The following is a 12,738-nucleotide window of genomic DNA, read 5'->3' on the forward strand; positions in this document are numbered from 1 at the left end:
AAAAATAAATAAATAAATAAATAAATAAATAAATAAATAAATAAATAAATTAATCCTTTAGCAATTGAATAAAACTTTTAGATTATATGTTAACACTCTGGTATTCCCCCAAATTATATTTTACTAAAACAATATAAATAGCAGCTTTATGAAACATCTATCTGTCTGCTTCATAGAGGAGGGACTATAACTTTACATTTAAAGGGAATGATCTCATTATTGTTCAAAACTTAAAGAATAAATCCTGGTTGACTTGAGATGACAGATACCCCAGTTATTCCTATGAAAAAGAAAGAAACATCCCATGGAAGAATGAAGACATGCTAGTTTTTGGTTTTTTTGAGACAGGGTCTCACTTTGTCACCCATGCTGGATATAGCAGCACACTCATTGCTCACTGTAACCCCAAGCTCCTGGGCTCAAGCGATCCTCCCACCCTAACTTCCTAAGTAGCTAGGACTATAGACGTGGCATGCTAATTTATTTACAAGAACTTCAGGACATGTAATTTGCAAATTCCTGTGTGAACACACCCACATATTTATATTTGGCTTTAATTAAAAAAATTAAAAGATACCACATGATACAGTATACAGTCTACATATACTTATGTCACAGAGAAATAAAGACAGAACCATTAATGTTCTTTAATGACATTCAATCACACACTGTCAATGCTGGCCATTCAACATAGTTAAGACTATTCAACATATATATACAAATTTTATTATAATTTCACAATCACGACCTCTATGATCATCTCCTCTTACTATTATTATTTTATTTTGCTTTATTTTATTTTATTTTATTTTATTTTGAGACAGAGTCTTGCTCTGTTGCCAGGCTGGAGTGCAGTGGTATGATCTTGGCTCACCGTGACCTCCACCTCCTGGGTTCAAGCGATTCTCCTGCCTCAGCCTCCCAAGTAGCTGGGACTGCAGGCACATGCCACCATGCCCTGATAATTTTTGTATTTTTAGTGGAGATGGGGTTTCACCAAGTTGGCCAGGATGGTCTTGATCTCTTGACCTCGTGATCCATCTGCCTCGGCCTCCCAAAGTGCTGGGATTACAGGCGTGAGTCACTGCGCCATTGTTTTGAAACAAGTATCAGGATTATCAGACTCTGCTTATTTATTCAAATGTGGTCAGGTTATGACAGGATGACCAGATAAATCAGCAGAACATTTTATTGGCAATCCTAGTACATCAACTAGTAATTCTCAGCAATTTCATTATTTTTACCCTTTCTACTCCCGTGAGAGCTATTTCACAGTCAAGTGTCAATCAATAAGCTATTTACACACATCTTAGTCTGGTCATTGCAGAGCAAATCAATCTCAGGGCACAGTACACTATGCCTCTTTCATACAGAGTGCCTCGCAGTACTTCAAGGTCCTGCGGAGACTTCATAGAATGCTGCTACTGCTGCTATCAATAACAATAATAGTGAGAGTGCAACATGATCACTTAGTTTTCCTGCATGGGTAATATAATTTTGTGCAAAAGGGAACACAATTCAGCACAGTTGATTCCCTGACTGCCCGGTGCTGTCAAGTCTTATATTTCCATTTCTTGTAATATTATATAAAATGTGATCACACTTTCTCTTTGGGACCTTGCTGTTGCTGACATTTTTCCTGCTAGATCTGTTACCCACTGTCCTTGTGGTTTTGTTCTGTGACAGCCTGTCTTTCAGAAACAAAAGCTACTCTCTCTAGTGATCCATGACAGAGAAAAAAATGCAGTATCTCGGCAATCAAAGGATAACTGATACTCTTATTAATTTAGTTACAGGACTTTGGAGGTTGGCTGCCGGTGAGAATATCTATCTGTCCTTTGTAAGCAATGTTTTTCTTTCCAGAAAAATCAGGTGAACATGGTCAAAATGTTATCTAAACACAGACCACTTGGTAAAGCTCTCTTATAGTCAAGAGGTAAAAGGCAGATGGCATGATGCTGAGATTCATGTTTGGGAAGAGAGACAGCTGGCTTTGTCCTGGCTTTTCTGGCCTCTGGGGAAAGCACGGAAACACCTAAGAGAAGGCAGCAGTGAAAAAGAAATAAACCATGCAGAGAAACAAAGAAACCCAAAAGAAAGGATGGTGGCAGAAGTAGGACTCAGAGACTTTCAAAAGCAACATCACAGGCTGGGCATGGTGGCTCACGCCTGTAATCCCAGCATTTTGGGAGGCTGAGGCAGGAGGACTGCTTGAGGCCAGGAGTTTGAAACCACCCTGGGCAACACAGGAAGGCCCTGTCTCTAAAGGAAAAGAAAAGGAAAAGAAAAAAAAAAAAAGAGCAACATCACAGAAATAGAAGCTCTCACTTTACAGGATGTCTTGTAAATTGAGTTCAGAAAATGTCAACTGATTTTACTTTTAAAGACACAAAGAAGGCGGGGCATGGGTGGCTCATGCCTCTAATCCCAGCACTTTGGATCCCAGGAGGATCGTTTGAGGCCAGGAGTTTGAGACCAGCCTGGGCAACATAGGGAAACCCTGTCTCTACAAAAAATACAAAATTAGCCAGGCATGGTGGTGCATGCCTATGGTCCCAGTTACTCAGGAGGCTGAGATGGGAGGATCACTTGGCCCCAGGAGGTTGAGGCTGCAGTGAGCCAAGATTGTGCCACTTGATACACAATACACAAGATTGTGTACTCCAGCCTGGGCAACAGAGTGCAACCCTGTCTCACAGAAAAAAAAAAAAAAAAGACACAAAGAAACTTTCTTTTTTAGCAGATAGTGGACACTAGACAACTTAATTACCCTCCTGCTAGAATCAATGAAAAATGCTGTATTAGAAGCAAACAACCAATGTTTGTAATTGCATTAGTAAGCTATCAAGACAGTAAAGAATACTAAAGACCAAAATGCAATGAAAGTGGGAACCCAGAGGGGTAAGCAGAACATTAGAACATGAGTCAGATTTTGCCTTGAGGGCACTGTTCTAGCCTGGTCACCTTAAGCTTTTCAATTTTTTTTCATAGGAGATTAAGTCCAGGGCTTGCTCAGTGTTAGGAATCTAAGCTCTTCCCCTCCTCCCCATCCTCAGAAAATTACACCCTCAGTTTCAGAATGAACTTCACTCTAGTGTTGTGTTGTAGAACTTTCTACAACACTTCTAGTTCTAGAACATCTAGTTCTAGAAATCTTATCCCCTTGTAGCTTTCAATACCTCTCCATAGATAGTAACCATCTCCCCCACCCTCCACTCCCATTAAGGAAATAATCTATCTTAAACCCTTAACACAAATCATCTGAGAATCCCATCCACATTCCAGTTCTCAGGTAGGTTTGCAGTTTAAATTTGCACTACCTGGGTAGTTTGAAAAACCTCAAGCCAAAAATTCAGTGTTGTCCAAAAACCCTCTCTGGAAGAATCTACCTTCCGCTGAGCCTAAAGTTCCAAGAAATCTGTACAAAATTTACAAACACAGTGGAAAATAAGACTCAATGAGTGAGAGCCAACAAAACAAATTTGGGAAGACATATGAAAATTATCAGACACATATTCTGATAGGAAGCGCTGAAGAATAAACAGCAAGAGACTATAAAAAATGATCAAGCAGCAGATATAAAAGCCCACCAAATACAACTTGTAGAAAGAAATAATATTTAAAGACTGGGCGCAGTGGCTCACGCCTATAATCCCAGCACTTTGGGAGGCTGAGGCAGGTGGATCACCTAGGTCAGGTGTTTGAGACCAGCCTGGCCAACATGGTGAAACCCCGTCTCTTTTAAAATACAAAAATTAGCTAGGCATGGTGGCACATGCCTGTAATCTCAGCTACTTGGGAGGCTGAGGCAGGAGAATCACTTGAGCCTGGGAAGTGGAGTTTGCAGTGAGCCGAGATTGTGCCATTGCACTCCAGCCTGGGCAAGAAAAGCAAAACCCTGCCTCAGGAAAAAAAAAAAAAAAAAAAAGAAAGAAAGAAAAAAAAGAAAGAATATTCAAAAATAAAAATTCAATGGATATGCTTAAAGCAGATTAGTTACAGCTGAAGAGATAAAAAAAGAATTTGTGCATATAGCTAAAGAAGTACTAAGAGAAAATGGACAGCTTTAAATGTTTATATTAAAAAGTAAAAAGTGTTGAAAGTGAATGCTAAGCCTTAAACTTAAGTTAGAAAATGAAAAAAATCTGTACAGAGAAAGAATAAAAACTTTATTTGGGAGACATTGAATAACTGGAAATATGTTCCTGGACTGGAATATTGAATATTGTAAAGATATCAATTCTCTCCATATTAATATATGTAGAATTAATACAAAGGCAATCAAAACTCCAGTTGGGCTTTAGAGGGTTTGTTTGTTTGTCTGAAGAACTTGAAAAACTAGTCTAAAATTTAAGTGGAATTGCAAAGAGCCAAGAATTATTACAAAGCAGAGGTGTTGCTTTATGAACTATTAAGATTTATTAAAAGGTATCAAAATTAGGACAGTGATGTAGGGACAGACACACAGACCAGCAGAAAGGAATAGAGCCCAGGAGGAAATTCACACAAAGAAGACACTTCATTTATGACAAAGAAGTAGAGCTGTGGAGAAAGGACAATTAATGCTGAGATAATTGCAACAATTATGTATCCATATAAAGAAAAAGGGAATGGATCCCTACCTCATCCCATGCCCCCAAATAAATTGCTGGTGGAATAAAGACGTACGTGTGAAAGCAAAACCTTAAAGGATTTAAAAGAATATGGGGCCGGATGCAGTGGCTCATGCTTGTAATCCCATCACTTTTGGAGGCTTAGGTGCGTGGATCACTTGAGGTCAGGAATTTGAGACCAGCCTGACCAACATGGTGAAATGCCGTCTCTACTAAAAATACAAAAATTAGCCATGCCTGTAGTCCCAGCTACTCGTGAGGCTGAGGCAGGAGAATCACTTGAACACAGGATGTGGAGGTTGCAGTGAGCTGAGATCATGCCACTGCACTCCAGCCTGGACAACAGACAGACTCCATCTCTAAATAAATAAATAAATAAATAAGGCACCAAAGAAGACATATAAACAGCCAACACGTATATTTTAAAATGCTGAATATCACTAATCATCAGGAGAATGTAAATCAAAACCACGAATGAGGTTATCCCACCGTGTTAGGAAACAAATAAACAAAAGATAACAAGTGTTGGCTGGACACAATGGCTCATGACTGTATCTCAGCACTTTGGGAGGCCAAGGCAGGTAAATGGCTTGAGCTCAGGAGTTCAAGACCAGCCTAGGGAACGTGGCAAAACCCCATCTCTACAAAAAATTAGCTGGGCGTGGTAGAATGTGCCTCTAGTGCCAGCCACTTGGGAGGCTGAGGTGGGAGGATCACTGGAGGCTGAGGTGGGAGGATCACTGGAGCTGGTAAGTCCAGGCTGCAGTGAGCCAAGATCACGCCACTGCACTCCGGCCTGGGTGACAGAGTGAGACCCTGTCTCAAAAACAAAAAACATAAAACAAAAAGAAAAGATAGGCATTGCCAGGGATGTGGAGAAATTGAAACCTTTGTACACTGCTGATGGGAATACAAAATGGCACAGTTGCTTTAGAAAACAGTACAGAGATTCCTCAGAAACTGAAAAATAGAACTACCATGTGACCCAACAATCCTACTTCCAGGTGTTTATCTAAAAAAACTGAAATCAGGATCTTGAAGAGATATTAGTAATCCTATGTTCATTTCAGCACTATTAACAATAGCCAAGAGGTAGAAATGGCCTAAAGGTCCATGGGCAGATGAATGGATAAAGAAAATATAGGTAAATACAATGGCATTCTATTCAAACTGTAAAAAGAAGGAAATCCTGACATATGTGACAGCATGGATGAACCTAGAGGACATTTTGCTACGTGAAATAAGCCAGACACAGAAAGACAAATACTAGGTAAGTTCACTTATATGAGGTATCTAAAAGAATCCAATTCATAGAATCAAAGGGTGGAATGGTAGTTGCCAGAGGCTGGGGGAAGGGGAAAATGGGAAGTTACTAATAAGTGGGAATAAAGTTTCAGTCAAGCAAGGTGAACAAGCTCTAGAGATCTGCCATATAACAACACTGTACCTATGGTCAACACTAAGGTACTGCACATTTAAGTGTTCTTACCAAAATAAAGTAAGAGAATATGGGAGAATTATTTATTACCTCAAGACACAGAAGGATTTCTTTTTCTTTTTTTTTTTTTTGAGACGGAGTCTTGCTCTGTCGCCCGGGCTGGAGTGCAGTGGCCGGATCTCAGCTCACTGCAAGCTCCGCCTCCCGGGTTTACGCCATTCTCCTGCCTCAGCCTCCCGAGTAGCTGGGACTACAGGCGCCCGCCACCTCGCCCGGCTAGCTTTTTGTATTTTTCAGTAGAGACGGGGTTTCACCGTGTTAGCCAGGATAGTCTCAAACTCCTGACCTCGTGATCCGCCCGTCTCGGCCTCCCAAAGTGCTGGGATTACAGGCTTGAGCCACCGCGCCCGGCCGAAGGATTTCTTAAAGGAGATGCAAAGTAAAATAACCATGAAGGAAAAGATTGATAAATTTAACTACTTTAAAATTAAGATCTTCTGTTTAGCAAACGACATAATAAGCACTTGAAAAGCAAAGCTACAGAGCAGCGGAAGATATCTGCAAAGCATATACACAATAAAGGACCTGATGTGGACCCACAAAGAACTCTCACATGTCAAATAGAAAAACAACTAAATACAAAACCAAGTGAAACCAAACAAAAAGAGCCCAGAAAACTCAATAGAAAAATGGGCAAAAGACTTGATAGGAATTTTACAAAAGATAAATAAACACATTATCAACCATATCTTTTATCTTCTGACATCTGGGGCCTTGTTGACCTTGGAGGGACAGTCCCTCTAGGGTTAGCCAATTCCTGGAGATAGTAAACAACTCACCCACAAGCAAACTTTTCAAACACCAACGTGTCCATTGGAGCCAACACCCCACCACCTTGATGATCAGGCTCTCCCACTCCAGGCCACTGCTGCTCTATTCTCAGCACCCCAGGGGCAGGTACCAGACAACCTGGGACATCCCCTAATGACCCAGAGCCTGCTGAAATTATTCCAACTAGCCAACCCTAAAGCCGCTTACCCTGCCTCACCCATTCCTTCCTGTGGAAAGCACACCAAGGTCTTCACTTTCCCTCTGCCTCCTGGTGCTTCCCCAGGTAGCCTCCCATGGCACGGCATGCCCCCTTCTCTAGGGAACTATAAGCAGCAACTGTCTTCATAAAAACAGTTTGACAGTATAGAGTAAAGCTGAAGACATGTTTACTCCTAGGCATACATTCTAGAGAAACTCCTGTACATTTTCGATAGGAGACATGTTCAAAATGTTCATAACAGTGCATAGTAGCACTGTTCTTAATAGCAACAAGTAGAAAATATCTCACATTTTCATCAAGAACAGAATAGATACATACAATGGAATATTATACACTGGGAAAATAAACAGTCAAACTAAAAGAAACTGCACAGATGAACATCAAGAACATAATACTGAATAGAAAAATCTCATGAAAAATATATACAGTATGATCCCACTTATAGAAGATTTAAGAAAATAGAAAAGGAAACAAGAAATTATTTAAAAACACAAACAGAGTGGTTACTCCTGAGGGGGTAAGTAAAGCAGTCGGATCAGGGAAGTGCAAAGGAAATAATATGTCTTTGTTCTTAAGCTTGGTGGTGGTTCCATTGGTTTTCACTGTAATGTTATTTTTTATACCTTACACATATTTTATGAATTTTTTTATCTACTAGCTTTTGTTTGTTTTTGAGATGGGGTCTGTTCTGTTGCCCAGTCTGGAGGGCAGTGGCGCTATCCTAGTTCCCTGCAGTCTTGGACTCCTGGGCTCATGCGATCCTCCCACCTCACCCTCCTGAGTAGCTGGGACTACAGGTGCACATCATCACGCCTGGCTAATTTTTTGTATTTTTTTTTTATAGAGATGGGATCTCACTATGTTGCATAGGCTGGTGTTGAACTCCTGGGCTCAAGTGATCCTCCAACCTTGGCTTCCCAAAGTGCTGGGATTATAGGTGGGAGGCACTCTGTGCTTTGCCTCTAAAATTTCAATAGAAACAATGTTTACAATAGGGATATAAAGACTGGTTTTATAATAGCATAAGGGCAGAGCATACCATCTTCGCTTGTGTGGGGCTCTGTACCAGCATCTTGGTCCACTTCCTCCAATGTACCGTGCTCACTGTATGGGCTGTCGCTGTAGAATACAAATGGAAATTCATATGAAATGAAAATAGACAAAAATTTTTTGAGACAGGGTCTTGCACTGCTGCCTAGGCTGAAATGCAGTGGTGTGATCTTGGATCACTGAAACCTCTGCTTCCCAGGCTCAAGTGATCCTCCCACCTCAGCCTCCCAAGTAGCTGGGACAACAGGTGTGTGCCACCACACCTGGCTAATTTTTAAATATTTTATAAAGATGAGGGTCTCATTATTTTGTCTGGGCTGGTCTTGAACTCCTGGGCTTAAGTGATCCTCCTGCCTTGGCCTTCCAAAGAGCTAGGATTACAGGTGTGAGCCACCACGCCCAGCCGGAGATAATTTTAATAATGAGCAATTGCTACTGTAACAAAAACTATAAGACTCTATAAGGGCAAAAGAGTAACTGGATAGTCTGTCAACGGAATCCTGGTGCCTCCATTGATTATGCTGTCCTATGGGAATATATATTAGATATACACATTCATCTTTGACTAGGTTATTTTACAACTCTATAAAGACAGAAGTTAACTTGTAGAAAACGGATAGCATTATAAGTAATTCTTATCCACAGAAATACAAATTGTTGAATTCTGGTAGAATATGATTATTGCCTTATGGATGGACCAGTTTTTACCAATTCATTTCACTATTCCTTTACTACATATAAATTGGTGGTTCTTTGATGTCTCCTTTGAACTGGTTGTGGCATATTTGCCATCTTTCTTGACACATGTCCATTGTATATCTGTATGAGAATCATGATTTTATCCTCTTTTAAAACTTATTCCTTAACACTGTCACCATCAATCCTCAAATGCATGCTGATAAATGGAATACATGGGCCACAAATATAAACCTAATATTACTGTAAAAGCCCATCTACATTTCTGATGTTGGGGGACAAGTATAACTACTACACTGCTGACTTCCTGTTTAAAATGAGCAGTACCCATAGAAAACACTATGTTTAAAAAGATGGACACCGTCAAGCATACGTTACTAGCTGCAACACTATCATAGGACTTTTACTCTGTTTGGAAAAAGTAGTGATCACAAAATGTCCTAGAATATAATACATCAAATAATACTGACCAGACATCTACAAACTCGCTCTTTTATAAAATGAACAAGACAGCAGAGCTTACTGACATAGCCCTAATATTTAAAAATGCTAACCAGGCCAGGTACAGTGGCTCATGCCTGTAATCCCAGCACTACGGGAGGCCAAGGTGGGCGGATCACCTGAGGTCAGGAGTTCGAGACCAGCCTGGCCAACATGGTGAAACCCTGTCTCCACTAAAAATACAAAAATTAGCTGGGCATGGTGGTGGACGCTTGTAATCCCAGCTACTCGGGAGGTGAGGCAGGATAATCGCTTGAACACAGGAGGCAGAGGTTGCAGTGAGTTGAGATTGCACCACAGAGCTCTAGCCTGGCAGCAGAGTGAAACTCTGTCTCCAAAAAAAAAAAAAAAAAAAAAAAAACAAAAACGAAAAAAAAAAAAAAATGCTAACCATACCTTTGGTACTGGCCTTAAAACAAATACAATGATGAAAATAAAATCATGTGTCTTAGCAGGGTTGAGTTGCATTCATTTACCTTCCCAGAGCCAAGCTCAGTCAGTATCTTGCCCATAGTAAGTACTTAAGTAAATATTTTGAATTGAACTTCATGTGTAAAGTTGGTGAATATGCTACAGAACTGGAATCTAGTACGTTTCGTTCTTAATTTAGAAAACAGTACTTCTGGAAATAGTCAATTCAGTTTTCTTAAGGCATATGACCATACTATGATTCAAGTAAAAAAAAAAAAGTACTTTCAGTTATTTAATTATTAGCTACTCATTCCACCTCTACTTAATCTTTGGTAAGAAAATGGGAAAGAAAGTGTTGTGAGCAGGGTCCAGAAGGAGGGATTTAGACAAACCTATTTCCAGCTGCTCTTGAATCCCAGCTGCACAGGGCAGTTTCTGAGGTGGGCAGGGAGGCTGCTGAGTGAGGAGACCCACATGTGCTTTGGAAGCTCACACACCTAACCTTGATTTACTAGTAATCACTGGAAGGCTCCTTGGCCTTTCTGAACTTACTTGGTAGAGTGGTTATGCTAAATAAAAGAGATCATGTGCACCAAGCAGCTGAGATGTAATAGGGGTTCAAGAAATGGAAGTTTCTTTGCTAATTTTTAATTGATATATAATAGTTGTACATATTTTAGGGGTACAAGTGATATTTTGATACCCATATACAATGTGTAATGATCAAATCTGGGTAACTGGGATATCTATCACCTCAAACATTTATTTTTTCTTCATGTTGGGAACCTTACAGTTCTTCTGTTTTGAAATATACAATACTATTATTGTTAGCTATAATTTTCCTACTGTACTACTGAATACTAAAGCTTATTCCTTCTAAATTTTTTTAGTTTTTTGAGACAGAGTCTTGCTCTGTCACCCAGGTTGGAGTGCAGTGGCACGATCTCAGCTCACTGCAACCTCTGCCTCCCATGTTCAAGTGATTCCCCTGACTCAGCCTCTGGAGTAGCTGGGACTATAGGCATGCACCACCACAACTGGCTAATTTTTGTATTTTTAGTAGAGATGGGGTTTCACCATGTTGGCCAGGCTGGTCTCGAACTCCTGACCTCAAGTGATCTGCCTGCCTCAGCCTCCCAAAGTGCTGGGATTATAGGCATGAGCCACTGTGCCCAACTTTTTCTTTTTTATTTTTTAGAGACAGGGTCTTGTTTTGTTGCTCAGGCTGGAATGCAGTGGTGTGATCAGAGCTCACTGCAGCCTTAAACTCCTGGGATCAAATGATCTTCCAGCATCAGCTTCTCAAATATCTGGGACTATAGGCACAAGCCACTGCACCCATCTTATTCCTTCTACCTAACTGTATTTTTATAGCCCTTAACCAACTTCTCTTCATCCCTTCTATTCCCCTTCCCTTCATAGCCTTTGGTAACCACCATTCTACTCTCTACTGTATGAGATCCACTCTTTTAGCTCCATATATGAGTAAGAGCATGTGATATTTGTCTTTCCTGCCTGGCTTATGTCACTTAACATAATGACCTTCACTGCTAGGTATACATCCAAAAGAAAGGAAATCAGTATATTGAAGAGATATCTGCACTCCCATATTTATTGTAGCATTAGTCACAATAGCCAAGATGTGAAAACAACCTAAGTGTCTATCAATGAATGAATGGATTAAAGAAATTATGGTACATCTACACAATGGAATATTATTCAGCCATAAAAAAGAATGAGATCCTCTCATTTGCAGCAACATGGATGGAATGGGAGGCAATACTGCCATGCTAAAAATTTTATCTCAAAAATACATGAATATAATAAATTTACTCAAAATGACCTAGAGGTCTAACTATAATTATAGTTAGAATTATATTCATTAGTAAGAGTGAAAATGAAAATAAGTTAAGAATGAAAACACATTTGGTTGACAGGGCTCCTTTAAAATGAGAATTTAAAAACATTTTATATGAAACCAAAACCTCTGATTTAGACTGAAAAATAAAATGTCAATATGTTATCTTTTCTTGATTTAATGTAATGATAAAAGTTAACATAGCTCTACATAACATCAGAACCCTTTTTCTCTATCAAAACCATGATAGGGTAGATTTATTTAAAAGATGAGAGTCCTTGCAGAAAAGAGAGGGATAAATATGAGTTTCCATGGGTCTTAGTATTCTAAAATTTATCTCAAGTGTTAGTGCTTCTTCCTTTTAAGTTGGAAGCATTGGTGGCTTATAGGAAACTCCTTCTTCTAATCAAATGGACAGTTATATTTCCACAATTTTCGGTGGGAGAGGAGGACTAAAATTCTTAGACTTACCAATAGTCATCTCCAGCCATACATTTCTCATAAACAGGGCCGTCCAGCTCTTTAGCATCTGGGAAAATAGTCTCATGGTGGATGATGATGGTTTTAATAATTTCATTCACATGTGCTTGGCAAGACACTTGATCCTGTATTTCTGGGACAGGCATCAACGTTGGGCCAAAGCAAATGGCCAGGTTATAAGGGTCCATCATATTCTCATCGCTGTACTGTGATAGACTACAAAAGGAAACAAGAAAGGAGTTATAAAAGAACAAAGAGAAGAAAAGGGCATACATGTTTAATAATAAGACACTTCAATACTTTAATCAGATACTTCAACTTTAAATTGGCTCAGCAAATCCCAAATAAAGTGAAATGACTTATGACCTTAACTAAGTAGAAACTGAGAGGGGATTCTAAGTCCTATTTGCTTAATTAAGTTGCATTTTTCAAAGTCAGGAGGGGGTTTAATATAATATTCACTACAATGGAGACCAGGATCATGTAAACGAGTTTTATTTGCAAATTCGACAGTCAGGCTCTAAATGCTCCTCAAGTAAATTTGGGATACACAGTAAGGATTTCCATAAAGCTTTATAGATGTCTTTAAAATTGTCTTCTCTCCATTCAAATATATCTCAGATTTGTAGTTTTCTCCTAT

At 39.6% G+C, this 12,738-nt stretch overlaps 1 protein-coding gene across 1 annotated transcript in view; it reads right to left on the bottom strand.

Annotated features, from left to right (window-relative positions):
- Nucleotides 1-12,738, bottom strand: part of SRGAP1 (SLIT-ROBO Rho GTPase activating protein 1) — a 319,302-nt gene that overhangs the window by 18,189 nt on the left and 288,375 nt on the right. The window contains exons 17-18 of the mRNA XM_010386925.2: nt 12,090-12,314; nt 8,142-8,221 (exon numbers count right to left, since the gene is read on the bottom strand). Coding sequence (XP_010385227.1) covers nt 8,142-8,221; nt 12,090-12,314 — 305 coding nt within the window. The remainder of the gene's footprint in view (nt 1-8,141; nt 8,222-12,089; nt 12,315-12,738) is intronic.

Source organism: Rhinopithecus roxellana, chromosome 10, assembly GCF_007565055.1.
Source record: "Rhinopithecus roxellana isolate Shanxi Qingling chromosome 10, ASM756505v1, whole genome shotgun sequence".
In the NCBI taxonomy this organism is placed as follows: Eukaryota; Metazoa; Chordata; class Mammalia; order Primates; family Cercopithecidae; genus Rhinopithecus; species Rhinopithecus roxellana.